We start from the raw sequence: 21,199 nt of genomic DNA, 5'->3' as shown, positions 1-21,199 counted from the left end.
TGAAAGAATGGATGTGGATGTGTATGTGAAGAATGGATGTGAATGTGTATGTGAAGAATGGATGTGGATAAGTGAGACCATTGGTAACATAAAAATGAACCCTGAGCAAACTTCTCTAAGACCCTTGAACACATGGACGGAAGGAATTCTAAAGGGACAAGATTGGGAGTATAACATAGCAACAAACATGCTTATGGATCTTGCCACTGAGAAATGTTATCCTTTGGTTTGGCAAGCACTTGTGCAAGTAGCCATCGAAGACCTTGGAATCAAACCGAGTCTTCATTTGATGATGTTAGGGCTGGATCACTTCGTGGAAGAAATGAGAAAAGAGAAAAACATTGTTACTCATGGTAAGAAATCTCAAGGAGCTATCAAAGGCACATGCACATATGGTTTCTCAAACCTATAAGCAAGGGTACAAGCCATTAGACAATTCACGAATTGCATCTACAATGACATCCCAAGGATTTTTTACAAAACCATCAACTGCTCCACAAAAGCAAGAAAAGGTCCATGAACCATCTAACACAAGCACGAATAGAGCTCCATATGAAATCCTATTTAGTGATCCATATGTTCCTCTAGCTAATGAAACCATGGCCACCATGACCACATTTTTGGAAAACTACCTGCAATGTTGCCACAACTAGGCACTTTAATCACACGGGTGAGATTATTCCAAAAGCTGCTACTTCATGTGTTGAAGCGCATGTGGTCTCAGCTACAGTAGCTTTGGAACCAAAAAGAAAATGCATTAAATTGGCTAGATCCTATGGGAAAGTGCTATTTAGTGCTTTGATTGATAGGGAAGCCATGCACAACTTAATCTCTTTTACTACTTGGTGCCAAATAGGAAAACCCGAGCTTGAACCAAGTGTAGCTAGAGTGAGGGGTTGCAAGAAGAAAAAGAAAAGTGCTTGGTTTGTTAAAAATTGATGCCTATTGTGATAACGAGAACTTTGTTGGTGACTTCCTAGTCTTACCTAAAGGTAACTTCAAAGGGCCAATCACCCTTGGTTACAATTGGTTGACAAGTGAAAAAGGTAAAAGTGACTCTCCAAAAGAGATTGAACATATGGTAGAATATCGTAACTGCAAAACTTTGGTCTTTATGCAACGTTAGTGAAGTTGCTTGCTCTCAAGGATGATCTCAAAGGAGAGAGCTTTGCCATCAAATGGATTTGAAGCTAGTTGCTTAAACCCCTCTACACCATTGTCGATGGAATATTCTTGAACCTTAACTTCTCCATCGACTACTCCAAAAAAGAAGAATCAAAGAACTTAACTAAAACCAAAACGTGATATAGAGTCCACATATGAATCTACTAGGGAGAAGACTTCCCAACAAGTTCCAATAGTTTATCCAACCATTGTCTCCTCTCCACCAAAATCAAAGCTTACAAGAAGTAAGAGAAACAATAGCAGCAAATGGAGGTCAAGGCTACAAACTACTCCTCAGTGGATCCAAAAGAAGCTTTTACAAGCAAAAGGCTTTTATAAAGGAAATTCTTGGATTTGTGTTCCTAAGCAAAAGCAAACTACCATCTTACCCCAGCCCAAGTACATCAGAGTTTCTTCATCAAAAGACCATAACCAATGTGCCCTAATGTTCAAATCACACTTGAAAGAGGAGACCTATCCGAACAGAGATTGTGACAACTCCACCACCAGTAAAAATTGCTTCACTGAGAGAAGACAAGGGCAAGGCACTTATGGATGTATCTATAACATCCCCACCTCTCCAAACTTTGCTACCTAAAAATATATTGAGGGCACAACATAGCTCAAGAAGGGGGGAGTCATACCATGCTTCAACATCAACAATAAATAGACCTTCTTTATCCATCAAAGCATCAACTCGTGCTACTGAACTCCACCTTTTCAATGTAATACCCCCTCAAGAGGAAATAGACATACCAATACATCATGAAGAGTGCCTAAACCAAATTCACTCTTATGTAAGCACATTGCCACCTCTTCAGTTGGATGTAAGCACTTCTCAAGCACTCACATGTGTACCATCACCTAGGCCTTCTCAAGATAGCACTTGGAAAGGATGGTTTCATTCAAGCTTACACTAAAGTGAGTAAGGAAAAACTTGAGGTAGTGGCCCAAGAAGGAGATAGTCTCATCTTCCTTAAAACCCTCTAAGACACCTTACTCCTAGACATTTCACCATGTTCACATCGAGAGGAAGCTTGTTAGAAAATTTAATACCATAAAAATTGGTATTGACCCAACAAGTATAACATTCATACTTTGTGCACAGCTTAAACATTATTTATTTCTTTCATAATCACAAAAAAAACATAAAAAAAAGTAAGAGAAGAGAGCACTAATCAAGTGACAAGCAGGCATATACTTCATAGTCTTGGCTAATCAACTTGTGCAAAGCTTTTCTTGAGGATTTTTATGGGTATATCATGATGCAACAACAAAGTCTTCTACAACAACAGGCACCTACATAAAAATCTTTATTCTTGACTAGTAGCTATAAAGTATTTCACCAAGATCAAGAGCAAAAGGATAAACAATGACTTCACCACAGCTTCAAATTAAACAGGTGTATTCAAAACTGGCTCTTCATACATTTCTCTTTTGTAATTCTATACTTTAATTGTTCCCTTGGATAGCATATTTGCATTGCACTTAACTGGTTTGCTTTTCTCTTATTAGTAGCTTCCAAGATGAATATTAATGCTAGTATATTTTCTTTTAAATCGTCCTAGTCTTACAATTTTGTATCTAAAGATAAAGTATGCCAAAGGAGTATGCCAAGTTACTCCATTTTATATTTATTAAACCATCTTTAGCTATATTCTAGCTCTCTAGGTAGTGTGTGAGTAAAAAAGATAACTGTTACATTATTTAAAAAAAGTAAAAAATAATAATAATTTATTTAAATTAAAACAAACAAAAACATGACCAAGAAGATAGCTATCGCCATGTGGAATCGTGGTATGTCTTTGGAGAACTAGCAATGGTACCATAAGACCGATGCCTAGATTTCTCATAGGGTGGAACCTTGTGTCTTTGCTTCACTATAAACCATCATCGTCGAAGGCTCTTTGCAATTCTAGATATCCTTGGTGGGAGTCACTGAGCCATTGCTTTGGTCTCCACGGGGTGGTAGCTTATTACTTTTCATTTGACAAAAGAAGCAAAAAAAGAACTTAAACAAAAAAGCACAAAATACATACTTTTGTTATGTAAGTAATCGTTGAATCACATGCAGTTTTACTTCTAGAGCTTACATATAGCTTTAGATGGTTTGTATGTGTGTCATTGTTTTTGAGACTGTGATCATAATCATAGGCATATTTTTTGAACTCAGTTCATGAGTTATATATTTGTACCTATTTCTAAGTTAGATCCGCATTAATCTTTATCTTTGTAGCATCTTTGGGAAGCTTAACTAATCTTATCCTTGATTTCATGACTGCTTATTATGCTATTTTCTCATTAGCTTCTACTTGTTACTCTAATAACAAATTACTTATTATTGTTGCCATGCAGATCATCCCAAGTCTTGCATTATCTTCATCCTATGACCTCAAATCTTCTTCAACGACATCTTTCAAGGATGGAATTTGCATCAGAAAGGGGAGCATGTTAAGTGCTGTCGAAGACTTCTATGGCACTGCGATCGGCCACCATATATTTTTCACATTCATTAGCTTAGGCACTAGAGAATTCATATTTCTCTTGTAATAGATTATTTTACATGTGTAATTGCTACTAGTATATGAAAGACACGCCATGAGATAATAAGGTTAGAGTTACTAGCGAGGACAAAGTGTTTGCACTAGTGTAGGCAATCTTGAATGCACTAGAACCTCATTTTTAATATTGGCCAACCAAGTGTGAACACTATGAGCCAAGTATAAAGGTCGAATTATAACTCTGAATCCTCATTCTTGTATGCACTCTTGTACGCTCTCAAGTGAAGATAGTGCTGTATTGTTCTCTCAAACCTTGCCTATCTGTTGCTTCATTGCTTGTGTGAGTATATTTGTGAGTCTCTACTTTGTCTATCACTTGCCTATAATGCTTGTGTGAGTGTGTGTGAGAAAGAGCAGTGGCTACACTTGAGGCATGGCAGCTTTGTTGAGCTACTTCGGCGTGCTTCCATTGACGTAGCTACCACAAGGAGTCCCCGATTTAAGAAAATGAGATAGAGGTAAGTAAGAGTTGTCTCACTAATACATTGCATGTTTCCCATGGCATATTGGGTTCGGGTTGGAGTTTAGGCTCCCTGAGACATGAGAGAAGAGTTCCATTGAGTGGGTCCAAGTCTTGACATCTAGCAACAACTACTAGGCACAAATCCATTAAATAATAGTCACAAACAACATTAAAGCCAATGACCAAGGACAATAGACCAATTTCATCACTAAAGAGATAGTGGAACCTCCCGTGTATTATTGGACATCCAAAAAGAAAGTGCACCCCCCAACTCGATCTCTAGAGAGCAGTTTATAGAGCTTGTCCTCCCTCACAATGCCCTCTGTTCTCTATTCTTGGACAATGTGATACCAAGTCATATCTTTTTTTTTTCCGAGAAGATCCTTTCATTAGTTATTAAAAAAAACGCCCACTGGGCTACAAAACCCCCCTCTTGCTCATAAGAAGGCAAAGCAGAGATACAATCAAGGCAGCTAGGGAGACTCTCCCTAGGTGCAAAAAAGTGCAAATACAAGTACAAATAACTGAGAGGCTATATCATACAATAGGAGAGGGAAAAATCCAAACAAGTGACCTGCAGTGCCATCGGGGGTACCCGCGTGTAGAGTATAGAAGGGGCCGCTGCGCCAAGTGGTGTGAAAGGCCTGGTGCCGCAAGATCGCTCGATCGGAGTCGCCCCGGATGCGGTCATACTGTCCTCGCAGGGTGTGAATCAACTCCTGCCAGATACTCCGAACAGTCTCTGCTGGTGGCTCCAGTCTCCCCTCAAAGGCCCTGAAACAACGGACTAATGCGTCACATCTCTGATCTATCTTATCACCATTCACATGGCATGTAGCATGGAGAGAGAGAGAGAGAGAGAGAGAGAGAGAGAGAGTAATATTAATGTCTACCAAAACCCCCAAGGGTCTATGAGATCATAAGTGATACAATGGATATACATTGCACCATGAAAAAAGTAATTGAGAGAAAAGGAAAAATGCTCATCACAATACACACATGATATCCAACTAGTGACCCTATCGAGAAAAACTAACCATGATCAACTAATAATGATGCCCTTCTCAACCAATACAGATCTAATGGCCGTGATAATGTTTGGCCTCTGTGATGGAAACATTGTCACGTCATTGATGAACCTCTTGGATGTACATGGATCGCCATGATGCTTTGGGTCGGGGATGCTTGGCCCACAAAATAGATTGAACTTTATGAATGAGGACCCTTCTAGGACGAAGGACCAAAACAGTGGAGTTGGTGGTGGGCTCTCATGTGAATGAATGACAACTAAAGAAAAATGTGATAAGCCTCTAGGGTACCCATGTGTAGCCAAGAGCTGAGCGCCAAGTGCCATTGCATGAGGTGGCTAGCCTCTGTAGACAATCATGTGACAACTTTCAAATGCAAAAGGTTATGCTACTTGAGACACACAACCTTTAAATTTTCCATTTATTGGAGTTTTGATTTGGTTACTTGTGTAAAAAATGGCATTTGTTCTAGAAAAATAGAAAAGAGAAACCTCACCTAGTCAATGACATGTCAGTGTGCGCACACACCTCCTATCTAGCTATAATCTCTTGTCAAGCCTTCACACAAAGGATAGAAAGTTTCAATGATCTCAATAAAACAATGACACTTCACAGTGCTCACACACCTCCTATCTAGCTATACTCTATTGTCAAGCCTTCACACAAAGGATAGTAATTTCAATGATCTAATGGAAAAAAAGAGAGGAAATGTAAGCTCTTTTTAAAACACACTAAATAAGAAAAGTTGAAAAACAAATTGGGATGTGTGAGTTATGGCATGGGTCCACCACACCCAATGTTTGTGTAAGCTTCTAATGTATTGCATTAGACTTCATAATATAATGTATGAAATTTCAGAGCATGCCCTATGCTAGGATCAGATCTCCTGGCCCAACCTATTTCTTTCTATCATCTGGAAATCTTTTTCTTAGTGATGCAACTTTGAAAGCTTACTTTAAGAATGGCATGACGATAGGGACTGACAAAGAAGTGAAGCATCCAGCCATATGCAAGATCTTTCTGAAAGGGTGCCTGCTCCCAAGGCCTCTCATATGTCAAGCCAAGCATAAGCATCCAGCCGTATGCCAGATCCTTCTGAGAGGGGGGCTTCCCATAAGGCTCTTTTAGAGGCTTTTTCAAGAAATAATTAATGTTGGCATTGCCCCCATTACTTCTTTCCAAAATATTGTACTTGCTGAAAACGAAGTGGCTCATTTCCCCATGATGTCCACCCTGGATTCAGATCCCTGGCAAACAGTTCCAAGCCTTGCACAGGTGCTTGACCGGGTACATATGCAGAAAGCAACACTGCAAAAGGTGAAGGAACACTGGGTGAGCCTAAAAAAGATATCCATGAACATAAACAAAAACTCCCTTCTAAGAACACTCTAGTATGAATGTGGAAAAGTAAATGAGGATATATACATGCAAGTGGCGGCTTTCGAGAATGATCACCCGGAATGCTGATCAAAACTCGTTTGTCAGGAGGAGCTTTAGGAGCAGGAATCTGCTAGAAATATAGATAAAACCAAATAATTAGAATGGCAAAATAGTGCATGGGTATACACATCATCCCCTGCCTATCCGATGAAAACAGAGATCCCCCCATGGCACATCCATGTACAACCAGCCCCCATGATCTATCCTTTCACCGGTGAGAAAGTATTCTCTAAACTCCCTAAGATTTTTTGACAGAATGACCACCGATGTGAAGACGAACCAAACAGTACCAAGATTGAGGTTGGCTGGATAAGCTGGAATTTGATCCTCCAGCCATTAAGTTCTCTTGTCAGCATTGTAGTCTTGATGAAGGATTAAACCCTCCCAAGAGGTCAGCGTTATGAAGTAATTACTCTGCCCCCTATAGTAAGATGCTTCTTGTTGTTGGCACTACGTAGTCAAAGCCAAGACCGACCTTCCATTGATTTTACTAAAATTGAGAAGAAGGGTCTTCCCTTTAACCTAACATAAATCGCCTCCCATATTAAAAAGGTTGTATCACAACGGCTGCACCCAAACTAAGAAGTTGAAACACTTCAAAATTAACTATCTTTTGTAGATTTAAAGCATCCAAACCTGTGAATCAGTACAGGCTGCATGAGGAGGCACAAATCCAAGAAAAAGGCACTCATACGGTTTGTGGTGTAGCAAATCTAGCTCATTGACCATTTCTCCATTTGATTTGATCTGGAAAAACACCAGCATAAGGTGTTAGATCAAGTGTTAGACGTAAGCTCGTGGATCATATATGAGAGACATAAAGCAAGCAATATAGGCATCTCCAGAAGAGAGAGCCTAATGAACAGCATAACACATTCCTTTTCCCTTGTTATGCTTGATATCTACAGATGACAAAGATGTCCCCTCTTCTGAAAGGATTTTTTTTTCAGCTGTGCTTAGCATTTCAAAACATACATTAAAAGAATTCTAACCACCCATACCTTCAGCCAGTACCAGGTTGCAGAGCTGATGATCCCCCATGCTGGGAAAAGCTCATCCTCGACAAAAGCACGCAGTTTCTCACGATTCGTTACCCACAACCCTACAAGTGCTCCATTGGGATGAGCCAACTCTTTCAAAGGAAGAGAAAGGAGATATTTGTTTGGAAGCGTTGGGTATCTGACACAGAATTTGAATGTTTTGGCAAACTAGGTTAAATAAATATTTGCGAATAGGTCAAGCCACATCTAAAGGTACAAAGAAGCAGGAAATGTAATGGTCTACATTTAGCACTCACATGTCGTGTCGATGCACACTCTTGTTCTCCCATGGGGGATCAATCAATAAGAGATTGTAGCCAACATCTCCTTTGTGACCTATCAGATATTTCGAATCAGCAGATGAATGCTCACTTCAAACTAAAGAACAACATCCACAGAAATTATTGACTACTTAAAGAATCCTCTGAAGTGTCTTGAATTGTTAGCCAAAGATGATCTCTTGGTCTGAAGAAAGAGTGCGCTTAGGTTAACAACAATTTGAGCATGACACATCACACTATCTTAAACGAGTTTTCAGGTTGCCTCATGCATGTAGATGCATCATTTTAATCGATTCCATGCACTCAGAGGATCCATCACATGGGCGAGATAGCTGAGGGCAGACAAAAACTACCATAGCTAGCTCAACTTCCTAGCTGTTCAAGGATGGTATGCATCAACACACGTTACATGACCTCTCGTGGACTTCCTACGCATGCATTACTCTCTCCAATATACGAGACTAGAGAAAGGCATATTAACCAAACAAGAGAAAAACAAAGTTGCCATAGATGGACTTAGGCAACTCTACCTCCATAGAACATGGTTTTTGTTACGTTCAAGACAGGTGCACACTAGCGCAAGGACATGGGGAGCTTGGTGGGGATATATATATATACCTAAATGAATCCAAGAACATGCCCAAATTCACCTTTTAGGAACGTGCATGTTATATACTCATGGTAGTCAACCCACAAGACTATATAACTATCAACTCCATTATGCACAGTATGGACTAGATACTACAACATCCCCACTAACGTCATCAGTGCCCAATAGTGGGTGTAGAACTCTGTATTAAGATATGTTCTCACACGCGCACTCCACACACACACACACACACATACGAGCATATATTCACACAAAGCCCTTTGTACTGAGTTTCTGTCAAATCTCCAGAGATGCAGGGCAGACTCAGTCATAATGAAGCCTAGCACTAAGGGAAGTAGCAAATGGAAAGAATTAGTACAGCAAATAAGTAGTTGATAGGGCAAATGCACCGCTAAAGATAGAAAGAATTAGCACAATATCAACTGGCCGCAACTCAGACGAAAACTTCACAATGTGAAATCTGCATGTCTGCTAATACGGCTGAATTATATACCTAGATGAATCCAGGAACATGCCCAAATTCACCTTTTAGGAATGTTCTGTCCCAAAACAGTCCCAGAATCAGCCCCAAACACTGCCTTCAAAACAGTCCCAATATCTGCCCTCAAAACTGTCTTCGAACCAATCCCTGTAGGCGACCAGCAGTAGGCACTTAAGGGCTGCAACCACCACCCTGAAGGTGGCCAGAAAAGTGAGAAAGAAAGAAAAGCCAGCAGCTGTATGGCCAGTACTGAAAATGGTTGCTGTTGTACAGCTATTTGTGTCGACCAGCAGGAGGAGAAAAGAGAGACGACCAGCTGCAGTCGGCTAGCAAAAAGCAAGGCGAATTCTGCTGATGGCCAGTCCAGAGCTGTACGGCCAGTGCACAAGTAGCTGCAGCCCACCTGTGTGCACAAGGGATAGAGAGCGTCTGTCGACTACTGCCCCTGGGAACTAAGTGCCTGTCCAAGGATTCTGCTGACCCATAACTTCTGCTTCATCAACAATATCTCGTTTCGCCTCGTCTTTAACTTCTTAAGGGATTGGACCTACATATGGCTTTAACCAACTGACGTGAAATACATCGTGCATAGTCCAACTCGGAGGTAGCTTTAAGTGCATAAGCACCTCATTAATCTTCTTCTGGATGGGAAAAAGTCCGAAGCTCCAGAAAGACAACTTTGGGCATCGCTGCCCACCTGCTTCAACCTTTGCTTCATAATCCGAAGATAAACCCAATCCCCTTCCGAAAACTTCATACCCCTTCGGTCTTTATTGGCCTGTCGAGTGTAGGACTCTTGCACTTTAGCCAATCTGTCTTTTACTGGCTCTAAAATCTCCCCCTGGTAAGACTCCGTCACTCTGTTCACTTCAGGTACTGAAGACGAGGTCCTGGTCCACAACGACTGGAAAGGTCTTCCAAACGTTGCCTCATATGGAGTCCTGCCAATAGCTGAGGAAAAAGAATCATTCAAAACAGCTTGAACTAAAGGCAAATAAGATTCCCACTTACCTTGCTGATCGTGGACATAACACTTCAGCACATCAAAGGCCAACTGGTTGTATATCTCTGTCTGGCCGTCCGTCTGTGGGTGGAATGCACTGGAAAAGTTCAATTTAGTACCAAAGTTATCAAACAATGCCCTCCAAAAATGACTGGTAAACTTGGCATCTCGGTCTGACCCTATGGTCCTAGGAATCCCGCCAATTGGGTACCAATGCCGAATGAACAACTGGGCAACATCCTCGGCGGTCACATTGGTCCTGCAAGGAATAAGCATAACAAATTTGCTAAATCTATCAACAATAGTTAAGCACTGCGTATTATGCTTACTCGGACTGGGAGGCAGATTCGTGACAAAGTCCATTGAAATATCTTAGAAAGGACCCTCACGAATTGGCAAGGACTGTAACAACCCTATCTTCTTTCCACGAGGAGCTTTCATCTTTTGACAAATATCACAGTGTTGTACATATGTAAACACATCTCGCCTCATCTTTGGCCAATAATATTGCCGTTCTAATTTCTCCAGAGTCGAATTCATGCCCCTATGACCACCAGTAATGGCATCATGGACATCATGGAGAAGAAAACGACTTCATGACACATAGTCGGCCTTTGTAGAAAAGCCAAGCATCGTGTATCAAAAAGTGGCATGGTCCTGTAGCATCCAATGCCTGTTTCCACTGTGTACCGAATTCCTCGGAATCCGCATACGTCTGCTTCATGTCATCTAGTCCTGTACCAACAAGATCGAGTCTAGTGGTCTGAATCGAAGTCACTTGTCCCTTCCTGCTCAAAGCATCGACCACTGGATTGGCCTTTCCTGGAAGGTACTCAATCATACCACCGAATTACTGGAATGTCTGACTCCAGCAGTGTTGTCGATCACTCCACCGAGTTGCTGGAATATTTGAATCTAGCGTAATGCCTGATGGTCAATGCGAACCTCAAAGTCACGGCCATAAAGAAAATGTTTCCAATGTTTCAAGGCCTGTATAACTGCTAGGAGTTCACGATCGTAGACTGAGTAATTTTTCTCTGCGGGCAGTAATTTACGAGACATGTAAGCTACTGGATGACCATTCTGTTGTAACACACCTCCAATCGCGATGTTACTCGCATCGATGATCACCTGAAATGGCTCGTCCCACGAGGCAAGTGCTAAACAAGGCGCTTCTAACAAAGCCACCTTGAGGTTCTTGAAAATACCAGTATGTCGTCCAGAAATATGAACACACACTTTCCAATCAAATCTCGAAAAACACACATCATCATGCGGTTAAATGTAGCTGGGACGTTCGTCAATCCAAATGGCATGACCACAAATTCATAGTGGGCTCGTTCCGTACGGAAGGCTGTCTTGGGGATGTCCCCCTCCACAATCCGCACCTGGTGGTACCCACTCTTTAAATCAAGTTTCGAGAACACCTTTGCTCCATTCAGCCTCTCGAGAATATAATCTATTCCAGGCATCGGGAATCTACTCTTGATAGTCAGCTTATTGAGTGCACGATAATCGACACACAATCGAGAAGACCCATCTTTCTTCTTGACAAATAAGATCGGGGCTGCAAATGGCGACACGCTGGGACGGATGAAGCCAGATTGCAACAATTCTTGGAGTTGGCGATCCATCTCCGATTCCATTGCCTTGGAAAGGTGATACGGAAACTTGCTCGGGGGTTCCAAGCCTGGGAGGAAGGCAATCTTGTGGTCCTCCGGTCTGGACGGGGGAAGCTGGGAAGGGAGACTATCCCGAAGAAAAATTTTCTGAAACTTTTCATGGAGAGCCGAGTACTTCTCGGAAGCACTCGCCACCGTCTAGGCTGTCTGGATGTATATCATCACACAATGTGCGCCTTTCCAGACTGCTCGCTTAGCCTGCAAGTGGCTTATGAGTGGAAAGTTTGGAATTCCTGGCTCACACTTAATGGTCACTGGGGCGTTCGATACATTCCGATTGATCTGGAATGTGTGCTTGCCCCACTTGACATCAGGAAGGAACTTGTGAAACCACTGAATGCCCAAAATTATGTCTGCTCCTACAAGAGAGGCAACCATAAAGTTTACTCATGGATCGTATGAAGCCTCTCATAGACCCTTCAGGTCCTTCATTCTTTCATAGACGTTACAAACATCCTTTTTTCTCTTTCTGAGGATGGGTTGATTGAGGGGCCAGGGTATTGCACATATATGTAGAGTAAGGTGGAGAATGAGTTTATTCATATGCCCACCCTACTATGAGATGAGATCCTAGGGATATTCCTTTTCTTCCAAAACAAATTCAACCCCCCTCACGGATCTGTGCAGAATGCGGACCAGAGATGTATTTATTAGAGCTGGACCCTCACTGAGAGAGGTTATGCTTAGGCAGCACTCCAAGAGACAGAGCCAGCGAGGGAACTCCCAGACCTCCATAACAGATTTCTTTGGGTCACACCCGCCAACTATAGTGGCCCAACAAGAGCAGCAGCATGACCCGCCGGGTACACAACAGCCTACATGGACGAGTGATCCTCTAACCCCACATACACAAGGTGTCACTAGTGAGTGTGCATGATCCTGAGAGCCAAACGCCTTTGCCTTCCATTCTAGACGAGGATATCACTGTGTGACCACACATTGTCACCATGTAGCATCACATGGATACTTTAGCGTATGTAGCAGTTTCATACATTTTTTTTTCTTTTCCGTGGTTCAGATTCATCATGGATACATTGTACTACCTTTCTGGTCTCATAGACCCTCTGGGTCTTTTGAAGACGTTAATATGTCTTTCTTTCTTTCTCTCCCCAAGTACACGGTTCATGAGGAGGACACATTATGAGTCCGGACACATGAGGTTCTTTTGCTGCCTATCCTTTCTGCAGCTAGTCTTTTACTTAGTTCATTTTGCATATTGTCTTGACATCTAGTTTACTCATGGATCACATGTAACAACGTTTTGGTCTCATAGACCCTTCAGGTCCTTCGTAGACGTTAATACAATCTTTCTTTCGTTCTTTCTCAAACACGCATGCACACAAAAGAATAATGTACAAACCTTTACATAAGGCCCAGATGGCCTATGAGACCCAATAGAACAATGTATATACTTTGAAAGCGATTCTAACAAGAAAATGAAAGATGAACAATGAATGTGTGTGTGTGTGTGTGTGTGTGTGTGTGTGTGTGTGAGAGAGAGAGAGAGAGAGAGAGAGAGAGAAAGAGAGAAATGAAATGAAATGAAATGTTATATTAACGTCTTCAAAAGGCCATAATGACCTATGAGACCAAAAAGTTACATCATGGTGGATCTGATACAATGTCTAGATAAAAAACCAGAAAATGAAAAATAAAGATGATACTACTGGCACCTAGAAAATGAAACTGGAACTGGAAGGGAGGGAGAGAGAGAGAGAGAGAGAGAGAGAGAGAGATTTGGCACATACAAGGGACTAGTTGCCAAATGTCCACAAAATCGGACTGTTCAATCAAAGAAACATATTGAATTAATGTAATGTTCTGGAATGGTTATAGAAGATAAAAGGAAAAGTTTAATCCAAATCCTAGTACCATGCTCTCCACATGCAACCTTGTACAATAATGTCTTCATAAGTTTATATGTGCTAACATAAAAGCAGCAACAGTATTTTTTGGGGGGAGTAATTCTTGTATTTATAGTTATATTAGCAGCAATAGTGTTAAGAAAGAGGTGCTCACAATTAAAAACTGGCTTCTCTTAGGCAAGATAATTGTGGTACCAACACAGGTTCCCACCAGTTCTTCATCATCATGATTTTGAACCATGTGCTTAAATAAAGGAAAAGTTGAGACATGGTCCCATTCCTGGTGTGTTGGTCCTGGCAAAAACACAAAACCCTAGGCCCATAAGTTTCAGAAGGAAAAACAGCCTAGTCAAGCAAAACCAATTTTTACAAGAAACTGAGAGCATATTACAGAGTAAGTCAAATATGAAAAATGTGTTGCATCCCCACGAGCCACACTGGCCAAAACATGAATCTCAAAGCTACATTCCATTGCCATTGCTCATTGAACAGCTTACGTCCTGATCATGAACATCGATCCAACCAAGCAATTAAGGATACATCCTAGTGCATCCTGAACAAATGGCAGCGAGATAGGTGCCACTTTTTGAGATAATAGCAGAGGCTTAAGCATGACTGATCGACCGCAGCCACTTTTTGGGATAGCTTCTCTCCCTCCATTCCTTTCAATATTCTTTCCCAAAAAAAACGGATCTGCTATTGGCACAAAAAAATGCCAAATATGAATCTGAAAGCTACATTACATTGCCGTTTTTCATTGAACAGCTTACATCCTGATCGTGAGCATCAATCCAACCAAGCAATTAACATACATCCTAGTGCAACCTGAACAACTGGCAGCGTTCTGCTCTATCATAAGTAGATAGGCGCCCCTCTTTGAGATAGCTTCTCTCCCTCAATTCCTTTCAATATTTTTCCACCAAAAACGGATATGCTATTGGCACAAAAAATGCCAAATAGCAGAGGCTTAAGCATGAATGATCGAGCGGCCTAATACTACCGCATCATTTGAGGTATACACAGAGTGTAGGATCAAGAAATATACATAGAGGAAACCCTCAAAAAAACACAAGTTTCTTGTAAACCTGGTACTATCAATGTTTCCAGCAATAATATTTGCATGAGACAACCTGTCCCACAGGAGTTCAACAGAAGCCGTGAACCATTTTCCATGGGAAAGCCCACTCCCAGCCTTTCCAGGCTGCCACCATGGGATCCAGGAGGGGAAGCAAGTTAACAAGTCGCAAACTCACAAGTCAGCTTGTCAGACATGCTGGTCATGAAAGAAATGACAATTCAGCTGGTCATCGAAGAAATCCCAACGTGCTGAGCTGGCAAGATCATGTGATGATTCCACTCAATAATTATCAGTTTCCAGAATTTGTCATGCACAATTACTAGGGATACATTTTTTTATCTTATTCTGCTCAAATGTGGAGAAGAGTCAATCCATTACAACTCTGAATCATTACCTATCATGCATCATGCCTTCTTACTGCCACTGCACATATCTTACATAAAAAATCATAAGACTAACAGCATACAGCTCAGAAAGTGAGGAAAGAAAAAGAATTGGAAAACGAGTCCACCTTCTAAAGCATTATTGCATCTGTCGATACTTGAAAATGTTATGTCATAAAGAGGAGCCTGCCACACAGAACCTAGCTTCACAAAGTCTATCATTTCAATCTTGCATTTCTCCTCCACCTCCTGATTTAGATCCTGAATGACACCATCTATTTTACATTCGAAAACAAGAGCTTCAATGCTTCTAAGGAGAGAAGAAACTTCAGGCAGCACCAGAAATGCTCTGTGAGCATCAAGAATAAACTCACGAATCTCCTGCAGCAGCAATTCAGAAGTGAACCTTATGAAAAAAAAATTGAGGGTTATGTAAATCAGTAGTATGATAGTACATGCACGCCTAGGAGTTAACCCAGCAAGTCAATGCAGCACCAGAAATGCTCTTTGAGCATCAAGAATAAACTCACGAATCTCCTGCAGCAGCAATTCAGAAGTGAACCTTATGAAAAAAAATTTGAGGGTTATGTAAATCAGTAGTATGATAGTACATGCACGCCTAGGAGTTAACCCAGCAAGTCAATGCGGGTCTGATTAACAAGCACACACCTAAAGGAAACAGCTCCAAAGTCCAAAAGTGGTCCCATCATCAGGGTCTACATTCACTCAATACATGAGCCCGTCTATTATAAGTTAGTTGAGTCAAAGTGGTTGAATAACTCCAAAAGAATACATGCACAGCAATAGTACAAAATGCAAGAGCTGACGCAAGCCCTGCTCCAACCCAAACCTAACCTTGCTCCAACCCAAACCTAACCTCCACCCTCCACTCTCCCACAGCACTGCCCAAATTTTATTTTATTTTTACAGAGTCAGTGTATGCGTCAATATACACATACCAATGATTACAGAGTTGTATATCCATCAATATGTTCGTTGGTATACAGATACCGATGCACATACCAAGGCTTTTATATATTTTTTTCCCAAGCTTCGGTATATACGTCAATACGTGCGGCGGTATATGTATACCAACGCATATACCGACATTTTTGTCAGTGCCCGATGCTCATACCAACAATTCCATACCGAAGTTTATATTAATGATGATATCAACACCGCGGGGATTTTTCCCAATTTTTTTTAGACTACAGATCGTTAGTATATGCAACGGTAGTCCTCTTCTTGCATAATCAAACCCTCCCCCCAGGTTTTGCTCTCATGCTCATGCACCAGTCCTATTATTTCTCAACATACAAATTGCCCAATTGCATGCCAGTCTCACAAGTAGGGCATTGCTTCCCGTCTGATTTTATGAGAAGAAGATACTGCTGTGATGGATCTCTAATACGGCGAGTTAACATTGGATTTCATGTCTCTACTTTGGCAAGGCTAGATACAAATGGCTAGAATGGGCGCATGAACACAATTCCTTGTAAGATGAGAGATTTGTGTTTGTGCATGTGCCAAGAGCTCTTCACTATGGTTGAGTGACGAGGCATACATGATAATAGGTCATGTGTGAACACATGCATAGATCTATATGCACATTGAGTGGACTTTATTATTATTTTTTCTCAATTGGCCTTAGGCCCAAGATCCTCCCGGTAGTCACCAATGAGGTGATAGCTCAAGTGGTGAAGGTGTTTGCCTATGACCAAGAGCTCTTGGGTTCAAAATCCCCCTTAGTGCTTCCTCAGTGGCATCGCCTACGGGCAGATAATTAAGCGCCTACGGGTGGTGAAAAATCAGTAACTGTTGAGGTATTCAAGCTCGATGTCAGTGTGAGCCAGCTATGCTATGTGCTGGCAGATTAGGTAGGAACATGTGTGAGACATAAATGACCGCGTGTCCAGCTAGTCATAGTGTGTGGACATTAGCTAGGGTTAGTAGAGTGTGGACACAACTCATTGTGTGTTGTGTGGATTATGGATTAGTGCATTATGCTTTGTGTGAGAGTGGACATGGCTTCCCTCTATGGTTAGGGTTTGCTCCTGTGTGTGTGTCTCCTCCCCCTCTACCGATCTTTTAACATGGTATCAGAGCCTTGTGCTGTTTATTAGGGTTTATGAGTGAGTGAGTGAAGAGGGAGAAGAAGAAGCTGTGAAAAGAAGCTGTGAAGCTGCCATTGGAGCTGTGAAGCTTGGAGCACACCAAATACTATCAGATCTGAGAGCTTGGCCTACCGGGTAAGGTCTTCTAAACATCCTTGAGCGGATTGCAGGTAATACAGGCAAAAACAAAGCAAAGCAAAGCAAATCAAAGCAAAGCAAAATTCTGGTTTTTGAAGGTTTCCATTAAAGCTTGGGAACATTAATGTATGGTGGAAATACAAGTGATTCTGGCAAAAGACATATGTATTTGACAAAGAGGGATGTATTAGCAACCCATGTGCAAGCCTTGAACAATTTTTGGAGCAATTTACATGCATTTGATTGAGTGAAATTACTGGTTTTTTGAGCTCTCACAAAACAGAGAAGAGGAAGCCCAAAATTGATGCATTTGGAGTGAGATTTTGGCAAAAATTGAACCATTGGTGGATCACACACATGCCTAGGTGTCTTGGGGACTTAAAAACATCTTCAATTAGCATCACAAAGCCTCCCAAATCCCCTAATTGCAGGCGACGCAGCTCAGAGAGTGAAAACAGGGCAGATTTCTGGTTTTTTGCCTACGAGGAGGTCAATTTCTCATTGGATGCTTGTTCCCTTCCACAACTTCCTTAGCAATTGGATGCTTTACATCTTGGAGAAGAGGGCTATGTGATTTGTTTGGTCAATGATGCTTAATTGAGCTGGGAATGAGCTGATTAAAACAGGCTGTCCACTGGTTGCAGAGAAACAGAGCATTTTAATCGAGCAATTAATCTTTGGTGTTTTACAATTGGACAAATTCCTCTTACATGGAGTTGATGGACACTATTGCTAAGCCAATGAATGCCTGGTTGCTCAATTTGGTGAAATATTGAAGGAATTAGAGCCAAATCATTACTGGTTTTTCTGGTTTTTCTGGTTTTTCCAAAAACAGAAAAAGGGGTTTTCAAAAATTGATAATTATACATGTCAGATGGAGTTGATACTCAACATTGAGGCTCATTAGGTGTCAATGCAAGTTGCCTAGACTTGATTGCACCATTACATTGCGATTTGGAGCCTTGGAAGGCGTGTCAATTCAGGGTATTCCGCACTGCGTGAGTCAGTTCATCTCGGATGATTACAGGTTGATTTTCTACATCAAATTTGGAGTTTGTTGGCTATCTTGGAGTATCTGGAACATTCATTGGAGTGTGGTTGAGCTGAGGAAGGCTCATTTACAGATTTGAAGTGTGCGGAAGGTGTACGCATTGAGCAACATGTCGGATAATCCAGTTCAGATAGTTGGTGAAAAGCTGGATAGGAAGAACTTCCAGGCATGGAAGTACAGGATAAAGAGTTTCTTGAAAGGGAAAGGATTTTGGAATCTCATTACAGGTGCTGAGCCTGAGCCTGAGCTACCTCGGCAACCTACACAGCAGCAACTTATTGCTCATAAGCAATGGTCAGAGAGAGCATTCAAAGTGCTGCATTATTTGTCTATATGCATTTCTGATGCTATGCTCATACACATTCAGGATGCTGAGAATCCCAAAGATGCATGGGATACTTTGGTCAAGATGTTTGATACAGATACGAGTGCTCGCAAGTCTCAATTGCGACAGCAGATACACAATGTGAAAAGGAATAAAAGGAGCATACATGATTATGTGCAAGAAATCAAGAAGTTTGCAGATGCATTGGCCACAATAAATGCCCCCATGCCTGATGATGATTTGGTGGATATTACCTTGCGTGGTCTTGGCAAGGAATACAAATCCTTTGATACATCTATCTCCGTGAGGAGTACAGGTTTACCCGACTTCGATGAGTTGGTTTCACTCCTATTGGTTGAGGAAATCAAGCTCAGTGATTCATTTTTGGATGCATCTTCTAGCCATGATGATGGCAGAAATCAGGCTTTCTACTCGCAGAGAGGCTTTAGAGGCAGGGGGAGATTCGCATCACGTGGACGTGGTGGTAATGGTCGTGGATGGCAGGATAGACCTCCACAACAGAATTTTCAGCCTTCATATGGTGCTCGAGGTGGTCGTGGATATGCACCACAAAGAGGCAGAGGTACCCCCCGTGGTAGAGGACGTTGGCAAGGCCAACAAAATTCTATGCAAGATGTTGAATGCCATTATTGTGGCAAATATGGTCATATGGCGAGAGATTGCTTTCGCAAACAGAATGATTTGAGAGGGGGAAGAGCACAACGTGGTGGTCATTATGGTGGAAACTATGCACAACATGGTGGCAACTATGCATCAAGTAGCAATGATGGAACTGCAAATCATTTGTTTGCCATGAAGCATGTTGTGGGTTCTATGACAACAAATGCTGAGAATGATGATACATGGTATATGGACTCAGGAGCATCAAACCATATGACATGTCATGGTGAATGGTTTGAGCACATGAAGCCTATGGATGTAAAAGGCTATGTGGAAACAGGTGATGATACCCAGCATGTCATTACACATGTTGGAAGTGTACCATTGGTCATGCATAATGGTCAGACAAAGTCTATGTCAGATGTGCTGTATGTGCCTTCAATCACTAAAAGCTTGGCCTCAGTTGGTCAAATGGTGGAACAGGGATTACAGGTTCGCTTCAATGAGCATGGATGCTTCGTTGAAGACTTCAAACATGGATGTAGAGTGATTGCTAAAGGCAAGAAAGAAGGAAGACTGTTTAAGCTGGATGCTGGAATTCCTGAGCTAAAATCAGCCATGTTCTCAAAGAGCAGAAATGTGGTACAGGATATTGATATGTGGCACAAGAGGATTGGACATGTCAATATACAGAGATTAAAGAACATGCAAACAAGAGGCATTGTCAATGGATTGCCTAGGTTCAAATATGATGGACATATGCATGTTTGTGAAGCCTGTCAGTTTGGAAAGCAGGCAAGGTTGAGGTTTCCTAGAGAAGGAAATATGAGTAACAGGCCACTTGAGATCGTACACAGTGATGTATGGGGTCCTGCACAAAACCCATCTATCAAAGGCAGTTTATACTATGTTACATTCATTGATGACTTTAGCAGGATGACATGGATATACTTTCTGAAAGAGAAGAGTGAAGTGTTGGAAAAATTCATGGATTTCAAAGCTTTTGCAGAAAAGCAGTATGGCTGTTGGATTAAATGTCTGAGGACAGATGGAGGTGGTGAATACACCTCAAAAGCTTTTGAGCATTTCTTGAGGAAGCATGGAATAAGGAGACAGCTGACTTGCAGGTATACACCTTAGCAGAAAAGTGTGGCTGAGAGAAAGAATAGAGTTATATGTGAAGTGGCAAGGGCAATGCTTAATGAAAAGAGCATGCCAGATTACTATTGGGCAGAAGCATGTACTACTGCAGTTTATATATTGAACAAAACACCTACAGCAGCCATTCATGGAAGCACGCCAGAGATGCGGCTCACAGGTTACAGGCCAGACATTGGACATCTTAAAGTTTTTGGATGCATAGCTTATGTGCATGTGCCTGATGAAAGAAGAAGGAAGTTGGATCCTAAGGCAGAGAAATGTATATTTGTTGGATATGCACAGGATCGAAAGGCCTACAAGTGTTATAATCCACAAACTAGACAAGTGGTCATCTCACGTGATGTGGTGTTTGATGAGCTTGCTAGTTGGTATAAAGCAAAAGATGAGGGTGTTATTGAGTCACTTGAGACTGATGTACATGTGAACTTGCCACCACAAGCAAGTTCTAGTTCTACTACTATGTCTGGGCCAGCAGCAGCAGAAGCTGAGAGTAGCAGTGTACGTCCATGGTCAGGACGTTTGAGGCATGATAGTGTAAGCACTGGGAGTAGTGCTATGGATAAAGGCAAAAAGAAAGTCGAAGGAATTGGAATCACAGGATATGAGTCCTCTAGTTCCGAGAGTTTGGATGAGGAACTTGGCATACCTGTTTTACGCACACCTGGTGCTAGACAGGATAGATATGTGCCACCACATGCTAGAGTTACAGG

At 41.6% G+C, this 21,199-nt stretch overlaps 1 protein-coding gene across 6 annotated transcripts in view; it reads right to left on the bottom strand.

The window, feature by feature from the left end:
* Positions 1 to 5,930: 5,930 nt before the first annotated feature.
* Positions 5,931 to 21,199, bottom strand: part of LOC147609911 (Methyltransferase MT-A70 family protein) — a 38,849-nt gene continuing 23,580 nt past the window's right edge. Inside the window, exons 2-9 of one of the 6 annotated variants that reach the window (XM_086786832.1) lie at positions 15,208 to 15,460; positions 13,773 to 13,912; positions 13,502 to 13,535; positions 7,954 to 8,032; positions 7,658 to 7,835; positions 7,293 to 7,403; positions 6,642 to 6,726; positions 5,931 to 6,524 (exon numbers count right to left, since the gene is read on the bottom strand). In XM_086786832.1, the coding sequence (XP_086642958.1) occupies positions 6,385 to 6,524; positions 6,642 to 6,726; positions 7,293 to 7,403; positions 7,658 to 7,835; positions 7,954 to 8,032; positions 13,502 to 13,535; positions 13,773 to 13,912; positions 15,208 to 15,460 (1,020 nt within the window). In that variant the 3' untranslated portion in view covers positions 5,931 to 6,384. Of the gene's footprint in view, positions 6,525 to 6,641; positions 6,727 to 6,751; positions 7,179 to 7,292; positions 7,404 to 7,657; positions 7,836 to 7,953; positions 8,033 to 13,501; positions 13,536 to 13,772; positions 13,913 to 15,207; positions 15,461 to 21,199 lie in introns of those variants that run through there. The other 5 variants (XM_086786833.1, XM_086786837.1, XM_086786834.1 and 2 more) reach the window with 5 other exon arrangements.

This window comes from Cibotium barometz, chromosome 50 (genome assembly GCF_041138505.1).
Source record: "Cibotium barometz isolate CiBa-2024 chromosome 50, ASM4113850v1, whole genome shotgun sequence".
NCBI classification, from domain to species: Eukaryota; Viridiplantae; Streptophyta; class Polypodiopsida; order Cyatheales; family Cibotiaceae; genus Cibotium; species Cibotium barometz.
The sequence above is the reverse complement of the archived record's forward strand: the minus strand, read 5'-3'. Positions and strand labels throughout refer to the sequence as shown.